General features: G+C 32.0%; 3 protein-coding genes across 5 annotated transcripts in view; 2 read left to right on the top strand and 1 right to left on the bottom strand.

The window, feature by feature from the left end:
- Nucleotides 1-41: 41 nt before the first annotated feature.
- LOC124532703 (phosphoglycerate mutase 1) lies at nucleotides 42-2,596 on the top strand. The gene is made up of 5 exons (XM_047107731.1): nucleotides 42-264; nucleotides 482-714; nucleotides 880-1,071; nucleotides 1,512-1,584; nucleotides 2,029-2,596. Exons 1-5 carry the CDS (start codon nucleotides 162-164, stop codon nucleotides 2,193-2,195), a joined length of 768 nt encoding a protein of 255 aa, XP_046963687.1. The 5' UTR covers nucleotides 42-161; the 3' UTR covers nucleotides 2,196-2,596.
- A 945-nt stretch (nucleotides 2,597-3,541) lies between these two features.
- Nucleotides 3,542-20,411, bottom strand: LOC124532683 (protein lethal(2)k10201). Of its 3 annotated transcripts, none has more exons than XM_047107708.1 (4): nucleotides 20,314-20,411; nucleotides 6,480-6,623; nucleotides 5,083-5,281; nucleotides 3,542-3,927 (listed from the first exon to the last, which is right to left on the bottom strand). In XM_047107708.1, the coding sequence occupies exons 2-4, from the start codon at nucleotides 6,620-6,622 to the stop codon at nucleotides 3,595-3,597; spliced, it is 675 nt and encodes a 224-aa protein (XP_046963664.1). In that variant the 5' UTR covers nucleotide 6,623; nucleotides 20,314-20,411; the 3' UTR covers nucleotides 3,542-3,594. The 3 variants fall into 3 exon arrangements, with proteins under 3 accessions (XP_046963664.1, XP_046963663.1, XP_046963665.1); XM_047107707.1 differs by lacking the exon at nucleotides 20,314-20,411 and adding an exon at nucleotides 20,014-20,268; XM_047107709.1 differs by lacking the exon at nucleotides 20,314-20,411 and adding an exon at nucleotides 18,187-18,361.
- Nucleotides 19,530-20,875, top strand: part of LOC124532682 (nucleoside diphosphate phosphatase ENTPD5) — a 21,194-nt gene continuing 19,848 nt past the window's right edge. Inside the window, exon 1 of the mRNA XM_047107706.1 lies at nucleotides 19,530-19,874. Coding sequence (XP_046963662.1) covers nucleotides 19,851-19,874 — 24 coding nt within the window. The 5' untranslated portion in view covers nucleotides 19,530-19,850. The remainder of the gene's footprint in view (nucleotides 19,875-20,875) is intronic.

Genomic DNA, 20,875 nt, shown 5'->3' with positions numbered 1-20,875 from the left:
TCAAATTCGTACAACACTATTTTATTTTATCTGTGGTTACATTCAGAACTTGAGAAGGTCACTTAGGTTACTAATGTCAAAGTACATTGTTGAAAAAATCTTACTCAACTGAGCTTCGCCGGCAATTTAGTTAAATAATAATCTGACAATAAATTACAAGAATGCCTGCAAAGTATAAAATTGTTATGATCCGCCATGGCGAGAGCGAATGGAATCAGAAAAATCTTTTTTGCGGGTGGTATGATGCTGACCTTAGTGACAAGGGTAAATTAAAATACCGATTTTACTATTATATTAACAATTTTTCATAAGTAATTTACTAGTTTTAAATAATAATCCTATTACAAATCTATTAAAGAAATTAGGGCTATGTCATTGTGTTGTCCTTGACATTCAATGTATTATAGCTTCACGTATTTTTTAGGACAAAATATTTCCTTTTATTTATTTATAAGCTGTTTATAGTCTTTTTTTCGAATAGGTCGCGAAGAAGCAGTGTCTGCTGGCAAGGCTCTAAAAGCTGAAGGTTACAAGTTTGATGTAGCCCATACATCAGTTCTTAAGCGAGCTCAGATTACTTTGAACAGTATTCTGCAGGAGATAGGTCAGACTGATATTCCAATAAACAAAACATGGCGTCTGAACGAGAGGCACTATGGTGGACTCACTGGTCTCAACAAAGCTGAAACTGCTGCTAAATATGGTGAAGCTCAGGTCTGTTCAACAGTAATAACTTTCTTCATTTGTTTTTCATACATTAAAGTGAAAATATTTTTTGGTAATAATAAAAGAATGATGGTTTTTATTCTCAATAGACTAGAATGTTCTTGTTGTAAGTTATTTAGATTTCATAGTTTTATAGGTAAATATTAATCACAGGTACAAATTTGGCGCCGAAGCTTCGACATTCCTCCACCTCCAATGGAAAAAGATCATCAATACTATGACACCATTGTCAATGACCCCCGTTACGCCGGTGACCCGAAACCTGAGGAATTCCCTATGTTTGAGAGCTTGAAGCTCACCATTGAAAGGACTCTGCCTTATTGGAATAATGTTATTGTTCCTCAGGTAAGTTGTATATACTATATCATTAAATAACTGAAGACAAGATCTTGAAATAATTTTATCAAATGTATAGATGATTTAAATATTGAGTAAATAATAAGTTTAAGTAACAGCCTGTAAATTCCCACTGCTGGGGTAAAGGCCTCCTCTCCCTTTTAGGAGAAGGTTTGGAACATATTCCACCACGCTGTTCCAATGCGGGTTGGTGGAATACACATGTGGCAGAATTTCAATGGAATTTGTCACATGCAGGTTTCCTCAAGATGTTTTCCTTCACCGCTGAGCACGAGATGAATTATAAAGACAAATTAAGCACATGAATCAGCTGTGCTTGCCTGGGTTTGAACCCGCAATCATCGGTTAAGATGCACGTGTTCTAACCACTGGGCCATCTCGACTCTAAATAATAATAAGTTTGGTAATGTTATATTTTTAAATTTCAGATTAAAGAGGGCAAGAATATCATCATTGCTGCTCATGGAAACAGTCTTCGTGGCATTGTCAAGCATTTAGATGGTAAGTAAATAATCATTTTAGAAAAATTACACCTAACTTTACTAAAACTATTCTACAATATTTCAAGTATTAGTTACTTAGGCTAAAACGTGAGCATATATAATTTAAATAAAACTAGTTATAACGGATTTTAATCGCGTATATTAATTATTTTGGACATCCCGACGTTTCGAGCACTTTACAGCGTTCGTGGTCACGGGTGGTAAGGTGGCATTTGTCTATTTGAAGAACAAAGGAAATATTATTTGCAACTACCGCCAACGATTTCTCAATACTAGTTTTATTTAAATGTGTAATAATCGCGAAAATTTAAGACAACATTAGCATATATAATTTCGAAGGCCTTAGGCCTGAATACTGCTGATTTATGTGCCTATATATGCATTTGAGATTTGTATTAGTGCATTTGCCATGTACTTAATAATATTACTTTTTGAATTACAGACCTGTCTGATGCTGCCATTATGGAGTTGAATCTCCCAACTGGCATTCCATTTGTGTACGAATTGGATGAGAACATGAAGCCTGTGGACTCAATGGTGTTCCTCGGAGATGAGGAGACAGTTAAGAAGGCTATGGCTGCTGTTGCCGCTCAAGGGAAAGCCAAGTAAACATTATAAATTGAATGTTATTACATAATTGATAATAGTAAATGTTTATTGTACACATGAGATTTATGAAACCTACATATGTTGTAACAAATTTGAATAACTACAAAATAATGCTAAAGTTCATTAAATTATTTAGGGGTTATCTTGTGTTTTGATTGTTTATAACAATTTTTTATTTGTTATTTCATATTTACTATTGAATCTCTTGGTGATGACTGCCATTGAATATAAAATTTTATTTTGGTGATAAAATTGGTGAAATTCACTTTTAGTTTATCAATGTAATTTTAATATATAAAACAAATCATATTTATGTTAAGAATTTTAATGGCTGGCCATTTGCTAAGATGTTTCACTACCAAGTAATTTATTAAGAAGCTATTTATTGATAGTGTGCTTATTTTATAGTAAAACTGTTATAAAAAAATTATTTTTTTATTATTCCTGTGCAACAAATATATAATAAAAATGACTTGCGTAAAAAAAGTCATTAACTATGTATGCTCCAGATCAACTCAGCAACCTGTTAATTAGCAAGAATTTTACCAAGAATGTTATTTCCGATATTCAGTAACAATTATATCTTAGCTGCGATGATTGGAGATCATTGGTTTATTAAGCAATATAATCTCACTTTCATAATCTTCAAGTAAAAGGCAAAACAAACCATTTTGAAGGAACCTATACTCTTTTCCAATGACAAAAGGAAACAATCAAAACAAACCATACTTTTCCCACAAGTGTTTTGTTGATAAGTCTGCTATATGATTTACTATAAACAGTTTTTTAATTCTTCATTTGTAATACAACAATATTCCACTTTAATTTTAACATTTAAAAAAAGTAACATAATATTAAATTTAAAATCAAATAAATATATTGTTCCTTTGCATTAATTCTCCAGTCACTCAATAATTTTCCCCTCATTAGAATAACTCAAATGTCATGTCAATTCGAGGTCAAAGTTGTTTATTTATCTTTTTTCCTATCTCCATTGGAATAGAGTATAAGAACACGCCTATCACTGACCCACTGTATGGCTATGGCTTTGTTTGGAACATTTATTTATTTATTCTTTAGTGCACCCAATCTTAAAACTAAAAATAACATTTTTGTTACACAAAAGTTACATAAGATGCAACATGCGGCCTTATCGCTAAGTATCGATCTCTTCCAGGCAACCTTTGGGTGGAGGATCATAATATTGACATAAATGGGAAGGGTACAGTAACATTATGCATCATTTATATTTAATTTGATGAAATAATCACCAAGCTTTCTTATCAGGGAAGGAACTGTGGGTCTTTTAGGTCCATTACATAAATATATGTAATAACATATAAAAATAAAATTTTAGTTTTTGTTTTTATTAACAATTAAAATATTGTTTCGCTTACATTTACGGTAGACTTTCTTTTATATCTGACATGACTTGATCCAAGTTTACCGATTTAGATTCTTTATCATCACTAGTAAATTTCTTGATAGAATATTTTTGAAATCCCCTTTGTTTGCTGTTTTTGAATATAAACTTCTGTGAGTCCTTCCTACCTGGCTGGCTGTCATCGATGTCTATCTCCATGGCATGTGAATTTTTATTACTTTTATTCTTTTTCTTTGGTTTTTGATCAAATCTGAAATCTTTGGGCAATTTGTGTGTCTTGATACAGTGGTTTAATCTGTCCTCAGCATTCATAAATTTTTCTTTACATTCTTCTATATAACAGGAATACTGGAAATTTAACAAAATTGTCAATTATTCTTTCAATTGTATGCATATTTTTATGTATATCAAATAGTATTTAAAACAAGTAAAACATTAACAAAGGAATTGAATTTTCATTTTATAGCTTATCAATAAGAGAAGTAGATGGGACATAGGATTGGAATTCAGAGGTAAAAAAATATAGCATTAACACTATGTTATACACCTAGCATTCTAGATCGCTATTTTACAGAAAGGAACCTGAGATATTCTGATTTTTTAAGAGTATCATTTAAGATAAGTATATTTTGTCATTTTTTTTTTAAATTCAAATGCTCTTGAATAAAGTATAGTTTAATTTGATTTCAATATGGACGCGGCAGAATTGGTTATTAATTGTTAGAAATGTACAGCTTAACGTTTGTAAAAAAATTAAACAGACTATTTGAATAGTTTTTCAAATTCATTTTATATTATTTAGTTGAGGTTAAGGAACCCAGTAAAAGATTTTTTTATTTTTAGTAAGTATGTATATATATATTTTGCCCAAAAATGTCATAGTAAAAATGCCATACTTAAATAGCCCGCGAAAACGCTACTTGGACAATTTGGCGCTGCAACTGTAGACAAGTGAGGTTAACAAGCAAGTGACTTCATAATAAGTCAAACCAATCAGGAACGTTTTGTGTCACGTGACAAACGCTTAAAATAATGCATTTTTATTTATGGATTTTTGAATAAATGAAGTATTATTTTAATAAGAGTCGAGATGGCCCAGTGGTCAGAACGCGTGCATCTTAACCGACGATTGCGGGTTCAAACCCAGGCAAGCACCGCCGATTCATGTGCTTAATTTGTCTTTATAATTCATCTCGTGCTCAGCGGTGAAGGAAAACATCGTGAGGAAACCTGCATGTGACAAATTTCATAGAAATTCTGTCACATGTGTATTCCACCAACCCGCATTGGAACAGCGTGATGGAATATGTTCCAAACCTTCTCCTCAAAGGGAGAGGAGGCCTTTAGCCCAGCTGTGGGAATTTACAGACTGTTGTTGTTAAAGTGTTATTTTCAACTTTCGTTAACAAGTTACCATTTTTAAACTCATGATATATACTGATTACAATAATTGACACTTTATTTTCGCATTGTCAAATAGCCAATTGGTGAAGTGATACTCACAGAAGGTTTCTTGACAGCCATTACAGCAAAGAATGAATCGTGTTGTTCCTGTATATGCAAGTCTAGCAGATGAGGGGATGGTAGCACCTTCTTGCATTGCACACAGCTGTATCTGTGCGAGGCATTGTAGTGGTTCTCGTAGTCCAGCAACGAGGTCACAGTGAAATTGCAACCCGGAACTGTGCATGTTGTCTGTACTCTAAAATAAGTTGCTTTTATTGTCAGTATAAAGACGAAAGCTCATCTATTACATAGTAGGCGGTTTAAGAACGTAAATATGTGCCCAATTTTCAATGTTAAGATTTCACTGTACGTGATATCCATACCACAAAAAAAGGTTTTAATGAGACTTTCTGAGCCATCTCTCCGATTTTCAAAGACTTTTTCTTATTGTTTGCTTTCCAAGTGGAATTTTTTTTCAAAAATCAAGGGCTAAAGAGAATTTCTTTTCAAATCTTCGTTAGTTTTGAAATCAATACAAAATACAGGCTATTAAGTTAGTGACGTAAAAAGTGTCGTTTAAACTATATAGCTTCCCTATACTTCAGACGATAATTTAGTTTTGATTTATATAACAATATGTCGTAACATCGGCTTCAGTTATGCGTCTAATGTCTGTGATATTAAATGACAGAGGCAAACTTTACATATTTAAGAATATCTGCCAATTTGTCATGTAAGCAACATCTGTTTGAGTGGTTATCATTATTAATCCGTTGGCCAAGAATAAATTCAAGAGCTTACAATCATACTAGCAATTTTTAATTTTCAACTTTGATATTGCAGGAAAATATTTTTCTTTCTTGGTGGTAGGTTTGTGCAATCCCGTCTGGGAAGGTACCACCCACTCATCTGATATTCGACTGTCAAACAAGAGTACTTGATATTATAGTGTTCCAGTTTGAAGGGTGAGTGAGCCAGTATAACTACAGGCACAAGGAACATAACATCTTATTTCCCAAGGTTGGTGACGCATTGGCGATGAAAGGAATGGTTATTGTTTTTTTACAGCGCCATTGTCTATGGGTGGTGGTGACCACTTACCATCAGGTGGCCCATATTTTCGTCTGCCAACCAATAGCATCAAAAATATATATGAATATTATGAAAAGTTATTTGTTGTTCTATTTATACGCTAAAGTAAGCATATGAGCAATTATTAAAGTAACATTAAGTCGTAACTATGTCAGTTAAGATATTTGCGGTAAAATAAATGATATAATTACTTCACAAAAAAATTAATAATTTTACTGCTGATCGGTCCTGAGATCAAAATTTTAAAAGAGAAAATTAATGGCAATAATAATAAAATCTTGTCGTATGAACTATCATAATCCACAGAGCATTTTTGCGTTCGAACCGTGATTCGACAAATTTATCGATTTTTTTTTACTTACAGAGCATGACTCAGGTCTTCGTCGTCCGTATCGTATATGCCTAATCTAGATGGTGGCGTATCATTGAAAAATACGTCGTCAAGTCTGCGCCGGCCGATGCCGTACGTTTTTAGCTTATCAACTAAATTTACTTGCACCTCCATCCTGAAATTAAATGATACATAATAAACGAACGTGTTATGGACGAAATAACTATATATTCTGTAGCCAGTCGTAAACTGTTTGGCTTATTTTTATTTAGGCAATAACTTTTAAATTGTAATTAAAAGCGTTTTGTATCTCATTTACTTAGCCATCCAATAGCCTTGAAATTGAATGTTCTGCCTTATGAGATACCAATGTCTTATGCCAGTATAATGATACCACCAATTTCTCTTCAGTATATCTTATTACATATACATATTAAGTGTCAAGTCTATCATAAATTCTGATATCGACGAAAACATTTCAACGGCTATTTTAATTTGAATTTTTAGATGATTGATATAATTTTTTATCAGCTTCAATTTGTTTTTCTGTTGGTACTTTACTTTCGAAAATGTTTGATATGATTATTTTTATTATAACATATGTTTGTGAACAACAGAAGTTATAGGTGTTTCCTTTTTTTTATTTATAATATAAAAAGAAAAAGTAACAGCTTGTTAGTGTACTATAGCTAGGCTTAAGCCTTCCCTCCGTTTAAGATAGTAAAGTTTCTTCCACCTAACTGCTCATGTGGGTGGGTGCCCTATGTGGATGCACTCGTTGTGTCCATATAATGTTTTGTTGACCGCGGGCCATAAAATGAATCACAATTATTAAATTCACACATAGAAACTTAGTGTCTGAATCATCAACTTTTCATTTACGTGTTATACTATTCTATTTACATGTGTACAACATTAGCCATTATATCAAGCTAAGATACATAGAAAGGTTCCTTTAGCCTTGACACTTTCATCATAACTTGCACGAAAAAATTTGTTTAATGTTCTGAGTGATAATGATAAATTAATTTCTATTCGTACAAATTGTAGAACGATATTACTTTTGGTATCATAAGATAATATCTTTTAACATATTTTCGTATCATTTTAAGTATGTAATACATATAAATTATCTTCATCGTATGTGACATTATATTTAATTGTTGGCGATCGATATTTTAATCAGGATTTTCTAATGAGAGTTTGTTTACACGTATTAAGTTTCGAAAACTATAACTCATTTTATGCAGCCCACATTTTGAGGATGGTTGTAGGCTACATAACTAAAATCAACACTGATTATAACACTGAAATATGAATTGTTTGTTTGGAAGCGTTGATCTCAGGAGTTTGTAGTACAAATTGCCAAAAAATCTTTTTCCCATCATTGAGGAAAGGAACATTCATAGAACAAATAACGCTACGACTTAAGAACCATTTACGACCAAAGTGTCACTTTATGAGGAACCCGCATGGAGGGCCTAGTGCTATAGCTACCAACATAAATGGAATAGGTATATAGATATTCGGAATTGATGTTTATAAGTAGTATGTACTTCAAATTATACTTATCAACGTAGCAAGTACAATATGATGATATGAAAAAAAGCAATTAACTTGTCAAAACGAATGTAATTTTTGTAAGGTTTTGATAGATTAATTCGTTTTTTCTTTTCTGTTTTTTATGGAATAGGTGGCAAACGAGCAGGAGACTCATCTGATGGAAAGTGACTACCATCCCCCATGGACTACTGCAGCACCAGGGGGCTAGCAGGTGCGTTGTCGACCTTTGACGAAGGAGAAGGCTCTTTTCTTGAAGGTTCCCATGCCGTATCGGTTCAGAAAAACCGCCGGCGTAAGCTGGTTCCACAAAGTGGTTGTGCAAGGCAGAAAATGTCTTAGAAATCGCGCTGTTGTGGATGTTCGGACATCGAGGTGGTGCGGGTGAAATTTTAAATTACGACGAGATGTCCGAAGGTGAAATTCAGCAACCGGGGTTAATCCGAACATTCCCCGTGATATATTCGGTAGAAGATGCAGACTGATCCAACATCTTTACACAAAGCCAAAGGATCAAGGATCAAGAAAGGGCTTGATCGTAGATAACTGGAGCCGCTCTACGTTGGATATGGTTAAATGCAAGGAGCTGGTACTTGGGGGCACCCGGCCAGAGGTGAGAGCAGTACTCCATGTGAAGCCCAATTTGCGCCTCGTACTGACGTGAAATACTGTCACTTCGAGCTTTTTTGAAGACACATTGGCTTTGCCTTCTAATTGACAGTGGAACTGAACGAGGCTCGAAATATCAACGCCAAGTATTCCGATACTACCTGTGGCTGCTTTCGGGGTGTTCTCAAATCGCGCAAATACGGCAAATGGTGTTTGTACTGTGTAGTATAATAGTAAGAATTTTTGCAAATTTCTATTATAAGACTGAATGAGCATTTTTTGATAAAAATTTACCAGAAAGAAATCTCGCAAACCAATTTCGACACTGCCTTTCTTTCAAGGCTTCATTTCCATATACGGCACATAACTTATTTTGTGCATGCGAGGCGTTCTTTCCTTTTCGTAAGTAATACAATAAAATATGTTTGAAGTACACGTCCTGTTCTTCTATTTTTTAATTGAGATAAAAACAAAACTAAAGCACTAAGCGATATATATTTTTTACTAAATTAAAGTGAGAAGTCTAAACAATTAGAAAAAAATATAGGTTAGGTGCTGTTAGGTGTAGGGTTGTTGAGGATGTGATTATGAGGAAGAGGAGGAGGAAGAGGATTTGTCGAACGCAAATTTAGAGGATGCGGATGAGGATGAGGATATTTTTCGTGAAAGAGGATGCGGATGAGGAAGCGGATGAGGAAGCGGTAGAGAAAGCGGATTAGGAAGATAGGAAATTATAAATACTAGCGGACCAAACCGAAAAGCCGTTATTCTGACTGTACATAACATACATACACTAAAAAAATTGAACTATTCTCAAAACACACAATAAAGAATCATCAAAATCGGTCCAGCAGTTATGAATGAGTTCAATAACATACACAACACAAGCACACAAAAAAGATGAGTGAATAGTACAATTTATTATAGGAATTCAAATGATATATATATAGTATATAATAAGAATGCTGTCTTTATATCTTTATTAATTACATAAGTCAAATATTTTATTAATTAAAATAAAGGAATTGAATACTAATAAATAATGAAAATTAATTATAGCGAGGTTATTTTTTATAAAAAATAATTTGGACGCTGTTTCCCCTGGCAACCGGCTTCTTAGCTCATCATATCCAGTATTGCTAAAACGTCGTTCCCTGGGCATACTTGATAGGGGAGAAGATAAGTATTGCCGTACAGCTCCTTAAAGCTCCCAAATATTTCGGATCAATTTTTCACCATAAAAGACTGTGTTCATGCATATTAATTAGTTTTTCTTTAATGTCGTTATTTAATAGTAGCTTTAGTACCACAGACCTATCTTCTATTGGTAAACGGGAAAGCGGTGGATGTAGGGCAGGATGTGTCTACTACAGCTCCAGATTCCTCATAAATTGCTCTTAAATTTTGAGGAAGCGATAGCGGAAGAGGATTTTTAATTTTTATCTATGAGGATGCGGTATCGGTTGAGGAACCCAAAATATTGAGGAACTTTCGCATTATGAGGAAGAGGAAGAGGAATCCTCAGCAACCCTAGTTAGGTGCACAAAATTGGCAATCACTTAGTTGCCAACCCTTTACATTCTTATAGTCGAGCCCGGGAGGTAACGGTAGTAACATATTTTTTAGCTTTCAACGAGGGTAACTCATAAGGTGTTAAAATATATTTATTACCGAATATAGCCAAAAAGTCTTACAGTGTTTCCTGACTCGACTTATTTAAGATCCCGTTATGTTGTAAGTATATTTTTTTTCATATACGTCGAAAACTACCACCGAAAAAAATCCTTCATAAATATGAAAACGGAATTATATTGTAGGTATGATTGTGATTAACAGAATTCGAAGTTAGGACTGATCAACGTATGGAAGGATTATATACTAAGTTATAACTCACTGCTTGGTGACACCGTAGAATAAACCTCTATAACGTTTAAGCTCCGTGACAATTGGTATATAAACAGAGGCAATATACAACGTCCGCGCGATTTTCTAGTAATTATTATTAAAACACACCGTATATGCACGTTACATATACATTTTAAAGTGTTCATTTATAATAAATCTAATAGTGTACCGTGTTTTAGGATGTTGGTTGTCATGTGATAGGCATAAAAGTAGCATATGCCCTTTCTTGGAGTTCAAGTTTGCTTTACACCAAATTTCATCAAATTCGGTTCAGTGGTTTCGTCGTGAAAGGGCGACAGACAGATAGAGTTACTTTCACATTCATATTAATAATATAGATGAAGAATCGAAATTAAATATAAAATATTTTTATCTATTATTAAAATGGTAAGTAAATGAATAATTACCTTTTATATAACTACAAAGCTTACTTCAATGTTAAATATAATATTATCTCGTTGACAAGGTCAATGTTGTTAAACGTAATGATGTTGGAAAACATCGGACCGTTTATCGATACTTACGACACTGGAACATTTAATATAAGTTTAGGTAGTTTAAAAAATTGTCCTGGCTAACACAACTCTTTCAGCGAATATTACTGACATAAGAAAGCTGAAGTTTGGAGCATAGGTATAATTTTAACGTCACTCCACAATGGAACATTACCACTGATTCTTCGCCTGGAATGTTCTGAGGAATTGTTTGTTGTTGCTGTTTCGTGTGTTTTATTTAAAGGTACATAATATCACAACCTTAACGCGACCTATGTTTAACGCAGATGAATGTGCACGGAAAACCTAGATTTTTTATAGTACAGCTAGGCGATGCAGTTAGGCAAGTCGATGGTAAGTGGTTAGCATTTGTAGATATAAGCATTGTTAGTTATATTAACTATTCCTTACATAGATAATAGCGCACTAACTTAGGGAGTTCAGACGTTATGTTTTTTGCACCTGTAGACACTGTGTGGCACAAACCGCAATACAGCAATACTAAGTACTGCTAATACTAAGTATTGTTGCTTAGCGATAGAATATATGATGAACACCTATCCAGGCGGGCACAAAGCCCAAGAAGAAGTAACGGAAATTCGTAAACTCTCTGAGGATTTATGTTTCTTCAAAAGATCGACAGAAACAACATATGTATGTCAGGGATAAAATATATCGTTTAAATATATGGATGACTGAGCCACTGTTATCATTTTGGTTAAAAAATGAACGGTAACTATTGCTCAATTGATTCGTCACAGTAAAATTTCTTATCATAATTAATTGGCATAGTAATTTTGAGAAGAAATGTATAATTGTGCCTGAGCTGGCGAGGATATGATTCAGTCATGATTCATATCGATATAGATTCTAATACTTGGTTTGATCCAGTCAATAAAGGTCCAGCAATTATTCCGCAAATGTTTAAAAATAATCTAAAAGGCAGAGTTTAGTTTCGTTTTTATTTCCTCCAATTTATTAATTACGACTCTCCCAAAAAAGTTTTTGTCTTCGATATATCAGAGATGATTTTCTTTGCCTAAAATAAGATACAAATAATTGAAAATGATAGTTTATTCTCTTACCAATTTAAGCATTATCATTTAACACGTTCAGTGCCAGCGACACGCCTAGCGTGTTCATACGAATTTCTTTAGCCACGCCGCGAACACGCTAGGCTTGTTCTAAGAATTTCAGTGATATCTTAAAAACTAAGCTAAATTATTCATTCAAACTAATTGTGTGCAATCTTCAAGCGATAAGCTACTGAGTTTTTAAGTGGTCCGTTAAAAATAATATTTTTTTTTTATTTTACAAAAAAATGTCTTTCGTAATGCCGGCGACACGCTAGGCTTGTTCACTTATTAAGGATAATCATAGATTGTCAAACTGTTTTTTCAACAAACCACATTTTATTTATGGCTTATTACCAATTTGTTGAAAATTGAACTAATTTTGTTATTGTTTTCTCAAATTTGCGGAACTTTGTTACATTTTTTTTTGTACAAATATCTATTATTATAAAAATTTATACACCTTTGTAGTATAAATAAAAATTTTAACAAAAAGAAAAACCGACTTCAAACAAAACACTATTTTAAAACAAATTAATATGCACGAAAAAGTAATAAAAATAATTGCGTATTCAACATATTTTTTAGAGTCTTCCTAAGTTAAATGAAATGAAAAATATTAGACTACTTAAAAGTCGATTTACGATTATATAATGTAGTTATAGTTATTGAATCGAATTGATAACCTCCTCCTTTTGGAAGTCGGTTGAAAACTATATAAGCCGTAATTCTGCCATTCCTATTTAATGACAAAGTTTATACTAAATTGTCTTACTTTGTGTTATGTTGATACTGATTATGTATTACAAGTACCTATATGTTAGTTCGATTAATCATTAACTACCACATACATACACCAAATATATAAAATTAAACACTAAATAAGGCTGATTTACCTTAAAAATGTAAACTCATGTCAACTTCAAATTCGTGTTACAAGAATTGAAGTAATGAAACAATAAAACGAGTTTAGCTTACAAGAAGCTTGATTATTTTTTAATTATTTGTTTATTAATTATTACTTATTTAATTGTTCTTTATTATTATATCAAGACATGTGCACCGAATCGATATCCTATGACCTTTGAACATTTCTAGCAACTAATAAGAAAGTGAACGAAACAAGTGAGATAAAAATTGATTTTAGAAATTAATAAGTATGTATTTGAGAAAAAAAAAAGAAGGTGGATTTTTATGGACACTTTATGAAGCGAAATTTAAACTCTGTTTTAATTTGTATTGAAAGTTCTATTTTATTTTATTTGATTATACCTTGCTACTTTCAAACTGACCCGCGTCCTTTGCAGGGATACAACAGTAGATAACAGGTAACAGTATATATCATGAACAATTTTTTTATTGAAATACGAACTAAATCATAACGCGATAAAAAGTATATATCAAATTCGACTCCAATATAAATATGATATGTGGGAATTTATTAAAAAGTTTTACAACCACTGATTACATTATGATGTTTACTTACCATAAAAGCGGTTTTTTGTCATAATTCCAGGATAAAACACTGACAACATTATTCTAAACACCTTAATTATTGCATAACACAAGAAATATTAACTAACAAAGACCGTTTTAACAAAAAAATGATAATTTTTTTGTTCCTGTGCCAGTGGACACGCTACGCTTGTCCATACAATTTATCTAGCGATGCCGGGGACACGCTTAGCGTGTTCGCGGCATTATGTATGGCGGCATCGCTATGAGCATAGGAAAAATTTAGGTGGCAGTGAACGTGTTAAGCAACTACCGCAAGAAAACTAAAACAATTAGTTATATGAATACCCACATTTTTTGCTTCGACGTTCCCTGCATCATATGTGATACACTAAAATTAAGGACGAGACGTCCTTGTATCACATGTGATACATGCTGAAAATAACTGTAATATTACAGTGACGGAGATTTCAAGTATAAATTTATTAAATGTGAAGTATTTCCAACTACCTTTAATAAAAAAACCGTAGGACGCCACTTGAAGGTTGTTGGATTTGCCCTGGACAGCCAACGTGTTAAAACGATATCAAAAAGATTATGATATGATACGATCCCAAAAATACTTAGAGCCAACTTCCAACCAAGTCGTCGTTTCAACTAACGATCGGAGAAACTTGAGTATATATATACTGTTATAGTCACATTGTAGCATTTCAACCCCTTTTTTCATCATGATTAAGTAGCAATAAAAACAGTTTAAACAGTGGAGAAATTTAAATTTTAACCTTTTAGAAAGAGATAAAAGTAGAAACATTTTAAAATAAATACTGTATATGTATTTAAAACATATTTAAAATAAACTTAACAGTAATTTTTGATAGGACAAGCTTTAAATATTTAATAAACTTCATGTTGAAAAAAAGTTATTACTGTGGTTTTCTATAATAGATAGCGTAATTTAAGAGGGATCTAATAATACTTGCACAATGTAGTAGAGAAACATTGATAATTTTAGAGGTTTCTAATGTGATTTAGGAAATAAGAATCCTTTTTTGCGCTTACATTGCAAACGCTGACCGACAAGATGGTTCCGGACACGATCACTCTGGTGGTACTGAACCATACAGCAATATTTTGTAGCACAAGTATCTTTACATAGTATAAAACAAAGTCGCTTTTCTGTCCCTATGTCCCTTTGTACGCTTAAATCTTTAAAACTAAGCAACAGATTTTGATGCCGTTTTTTTAATAGATAGAGTGATTCGAGAGGAAGGTTTTTGTATACAGGGTTATTGGTAACTCGACGTATATCCGTTAGGAGGTGATAGGGGTGACTATTTGCAATAATTTTAACCCCCATATGCATGATCCAAAAGTGAACCATTTTTGAGTTATCACGTTTTTTAACTTTTTTCAAAATTTGTCAAAAATGCAACTTCAAAAATTTATTTTAAAAAAAGTTTCAATTTAAATTTTTTTTTCTTTTGTTTTATAAATACGATTAAGTAATGGATATTTATCAATATTTAAACAATAATTATCGGTCCAAATTTAAAAATGCGAGACGGAAAACGAATTTATTTCAATATTTTTTTGATTTTTTTTCCTCAAAAATACATTAAAAACTTAAAAAAAATCACTGTGGAACTTGGCCTGCAGATTATTTTAAAAACTTAACTGTTTTCTTAGCTTTTCAAAAATGTATAAAAAGAAGGAAATTATTTCAACACAATCGAAAAAAAATCACCAGAAAGGACGTTAGCGGACATTCGTATTCGAACATGAACGAATTCGTACTAAAGGTCGCTCTTTAAAATTCTCACAAAATTAACTAAATATAAAGATAAATGAAAAAAAAACTTACTTACTTACTAAACTGACATACTTAACACAAAGTTAAAATAAAATTTAGAAACAGAAACAGTTCTAGAGCTAAGTTATAAAAAATACATTTTGTAATATAGCCTAAAGAAAGTATTAATAAGCGAATCCGAGAAACACTCTATAACAGAGCACAGCACACACAGCATGTTCTACAATTAATAATGCAGGATTCTATCCTTACTACTATCCTCAAGAAGAAGTCTCTGAAAGGAAAGTTATTTTTTATAAATTTGTGCTTAAGGCGTCATCAGGAGTCGCGTCTTGTTTGGAAATTTGTCTGCAGCCTATCGGGAACATCATCGAAGAAGATGAAACAGATGACGAATATTAAATGAAATATTTTTTTAAGAATTTAAGATTTCGTATGTTTTTTGATTTGTTCGTTAATTATTTGTACATTGTTAATGATCAAAAATTAATTACAAAGTGAAAATTTAAAAATGTATTTTGCTGTGACTAAGGCTCAGCGACCAATGAACTGAGATGGCCCAATGGTTAGAACGCGTGCATCTCAACCGATGATTACGGGTTCAAAGCCCGGGCAACTGCTTAATTTGTGTTTATAATTCATCTCGAGCTCGACGATGATGGAAAACATCAATTTTAATGAAATTCGGCTACATGTGTATCTTCTAATCCGCAGCGTGGTGGATTTGCTCCAAAACCTTCTCCTCAAAAGCAGAAAAGGCCTTAGTCCAGCAGTGTCAAATTTACAGGCTGATACATACGTTACATTAATGTAATGCGCAGCGGCGGGCAGGTAAAGCTAGTAAGAAATATTCCGAAAACTGCAAATTTTTCATAACAACAACAAGGATTACGTACGTCTTAGGGGTACGGGATTCTAAAACATCATCAACAATTATATAAATGGCAAAAGTAGAATTTGTATTGCTTGATTTCCAGGCAAGATATATATAAATTTAATTTTACGTTGTGATCTTAACACGTTCAGTGCCAGCGACAAGCCTAGCGTGTTCATGCGAATTTCTATAGCCACGCCGCGAACACGCTAGGCTTGTTCTAAGAATTTCAGTGATATCTTAAAAACTAGGCTAAATTATTCATTCAAACTAATTGTGTGCAATCTTCAAGCGATAAGCTACTGAGTTTTTAAGTGGCCCGTTAAAAATAATATTTTTTTTTATTTTAGAAAAAAATGTCTTTTGTAATGCCGGCGACACGCTAGGCTTGTTCACTTATTAAGGATAATCATAGATTGTCAAACTGATTTTTCAACAAACCACATTTTATTAATGGCTTATTACCAATTTGTTGACAATTGAACTAATTTTGTTATTGTTTTCTCAAATTTGAGGAACTTTGTTACATTTTTTTTTGTACAAATATCTATTATTATAAAAATTTATACACCTTTGTAGTAAAACTATATAAGCCGTAATTCTGCCATTCCTATTTAATGACAAAGTTTATACTAAATTGTCTTACTTTGTGTTATGTTGATACTGATAATGATTATGTATTACAAGTACCTATATGTTAGTTCGATTAATCATTAACTACCACATACATACACCAAATATATAAAATCAAACACTAAATATGGCTGATTTACCTTAAAAATGTAAACACATGTCAACTTCAAATTCGTGTTACAAGAATTGAAGTAATGAAACAATAAAACGAGTTTAGCTTACAAGAAGCTTGATTATTTTTTAATTATTTGTTTATTAATTATTACTTATTTAATTTTTCTTTATTATTATATCAAGACATGTGCACCGAATCGATATCCTATGACCTTTGAACATTTCTAGCAACTAAAAAGGAAGTGAACGAAACAAGTGAGATAAAAATTGATTTTAGAAATTAATAAGTATGTATTTGAGAAAAAAAAAGAAGGTGGATTTTTATGGACACTTTATGAAGCGAAATTTAAACTCTGTTTTAATTTGTACATATTGAAAGTTCTATTTTATTTTATTTGATTATACCTTACTAATTTCAAACTGACCCGCGTCCTTTGCAGGGATACAACAGTAGATAACAGATAACAGTATATATCAAATTCGACGCCAATGTAAATATGATATGTGGGAATTTATTAAAAAGTTTTACAACCACTGATTCATTATGATGTTTAGTTACCATAAAAGCGGTTTTTTGTCATAATTCCGGGATAAAACACTGACAACATCATTCTAAACACCTTAATTATTGCATAACACAAGAAATATTAACTAAAAAAGACCGTTTTAACAAAAAAATAATAATTTTTTTGTTCCTGTGCCAGTGGACACGCTACGCTTGTCCATACAATTTATCTTGCGATGCCGGGGACACGCTTAGCGTGTTCGCGGCATTATGTATGCCGGCATCGCTATAAGCATAGGAAAAATTTAGGTGGCAGTGAACGTGTTAAAATACAGTGGTAAATAAAAATTTGCGTCTGATTGTTTCATACTGCCTTTGGCCAGAATCAGGCACTGGGATTTTTTTTTAAATGTGGACTAAGCTTTAGGTAATTAAAGTAGGTAACAGTTACTTTAATAAATGAAATGCTACAGTAATTATGTATATTTCAATAACTTCGCTTTAAGTCTTTATATAAAATCTGCTAAGTTTTTGAGAAGTTTGACCTCGAACTTGAAAATCAGACGCCGAAAAAAAAACTAAAAAATATGACTCGAAACCGGCTACAGAATGTGCATCTATACAGACATTGCGTGTTAGAGTTTGTGAGTTTGTGAGTGAGTTTAATAAATCAGAGAAACTTAAAAAACTTATCGATAAACACCAATATTCCTCGATAGTTCACTCTTTCAGCAGCTCTAAGCCACAATAACTTTAGTTATTTTTGTCATCACCCGTACAAGGATAACTCGTTGCGTTATTAGAGAATTCGTTGCACTCATAAAAATAGTATTAAAATAACACAGGAAAAACATTAATATGGCATTATGTAATGAAATGTTTAATTTTGTCTGTAATATAAATACGAAACTATCAAAGATAATTATGACATCTCATTTTTAAGTGTTTCACAGATTGCACATTTTAGGTCACAATCCAAGGCAGACTACTCATCACCCATGTATGCTTAAATCTTTAAAAAAAACTCTAGAAACATATTACTAGAAAAACCGCAACGGATGACTGCCTTTTCAGATATATTCTTAACATCAGCCTCAAAGGTACATGGCGTTTGTCCAAATATCAATCACATTACACTCTGCATGTATAAATAGAAGCTTTCTCACATTTCTTAATCACATTTCTTTATGATTTATACCTGGCAATCTTCAAAACTATTCCCATATCAATCCAACCCTATAGCATAGCTCCATAGAACAATACCACGACAACGAGCGATCACTAACTTAGTGATCACCACTCACTATATGTGGTGGCAGGTAAGATGCATTGGGTGTAATTTCGTAAGTAAATAATAGTAATTGAATACGCTCGAACTTAAGAATATTTACTAATAGATTATATTTGGTTATCGCAAATATGGCCAGGCTTTAAAATTTTATGTATGTATTAACCGACATTTTATTCGTCGATAAGTGCGCGCTTTTACTCTATATAAGAGTCTTAAATATGAGTACCAATTTCATTCATCTTATACGATGTTTGGAAATACATAACACACAAAAAGTAATGGGCAAAAAGTTCAAGGTCAACACTGTGTAAAAAACAACAACAAATACTTGCATCGTCATCGATCGTGAAGCCGGTTTATAATTTATAACGATATATCATATAGTATATGAGTGTAGTCACATTGCATCTATAGTTGACCCTATCATATATTTATATTAAGTTTCAAATTTTAATCACGTACTTCTATTACGTTTTGCTATTTAATATATTCGTTATTTACTTATAAAATATATGAATTATTTTTTAATTAAACCGGATACTAATTTTGAAACGGATATGGGATTCGAACCTTATCGTGTGTATAATATATGTACAGTATTATAAATGTTATAAAATATTTTTAAAAAGCAAAGGAATAAGAATCGTTTCCATCACTTCCTGAAAGTATCAAATTGACTTGTCATCCAATATTACATCACTTTATCGTTTTTGATTTTCCTTCGAATACGATACCTATTCTATTACTAACGTTATCTCATAACTCCGCGCCATTCGGTGCGAAGTCACTCGTATCTATGGTAGTGGCCGAGAATAACTGTTTTTTAATTACGTATACGGTGTAAATAAGTCAAAGGAATAAGTTAATAAAACAACACTAGTGCTTGATAAAGTGTCTCAATATTGAACGTATATATTATGTTTTAAATCTTAAACAACTATTAATTTATTATATTATTTCTCATTAAAATAATAAAATATTTTAACTAGCTTGTAAAGGTTCGTAATTGTCGTGTTATTTTTTTTAATAACGTATCTTAGCAAATATTTTATTAAGTGAAAATAATAAATGAAAAAATGAGTGAAATACGACAGAGAAAGGTAAATATATAAATTACGTATTATTAAATAACATAACCTCAACTTGTCAAATCACTTCATATTGTTACACATTTAATTTTTCAATTCTTTGAATTCCGGTTACCGTTAATTAGTAATTAAGATAATTTAGTGAGTTTACCTTTAGATTATTTATTATAAACAGTTTTGAATCCCCGTGGCACAATAAATGTTCTATCACCTATTGCAAAACTTTCTTACTAAAACTTGTTATAAATTTATATTTTTCATATAGTATTATGTCAGTTATTTAAACTTATTACACTTTTATTATCTACAGTTCTAAATGATAATTACGATTTGACCCTAGTATTCATCTCATTAATAAATAAAAACAAACCATTGACCAAAGAGTATATAATCACTACGTTAGTTATAAACGGTAACGTAATAAGATTGCCACATGTAAAAAAACACTTACCTATTAATTTCCACTTGATTTATTATTAAAAAAAATAGTTCACTACTGTTATTTGTCTTTACAAAAATCGACAAGCTTATAAATACTCACATCCAAATTTATATAAAAAGGGCAATTACATAGATACAGATAACATTGTAATGCCACAAGTGACATTTAGTGATGTACGATTTTACATGTTGTTTACCTGATAGTATTTTTGTGAGTATATATGTGACAGACATACATTTTCTATAAAATAATAGGTTAGTAACAAAAGTCAACCTAACCTATTCTGCAACTGGCCTAAAATACAAAAAAATATATTTATACCAATTCAATAAAAAATAATGTGTGTATGTTCTAAGGTCAGTCAACTTTACTATACAAACATAGTTCGTTACAATATTTGTCAGAATTGATTCGTTGGAGGACCGAATTTTTTTTATTAATCATCAATATTTCGAAAATTCAATGGGCTTAATGTAATATCGTGTGATTAAGCTATTAGTTGACTTATTTTTTTGTGTACGGATTAGCCCATAGAGCACAGATGACAGATTATAATTCTATGATTGTCGAT

The sequence above is a fragment of the Vanessa cardui genome, chromosome 10 (genome assembly GCF_905220365.1).
Source record: "Vanessa cardui chromosome 10, ilVanCard2.1, whole genome shotgun sequence".
Classification (NCBI taxonomy): domain Eukaryota; kingdom Metazoa; phylum Arthropoda; class Insecta; order Lepidoptera; family Nymphalidae; genus Vanessa; species Vanessa cardui.
The sequence above is the reverse complement of the archived record's forward strand: the minus strand, read 5'-3'. Positions and strand labels throughout refer to the sequence as shown.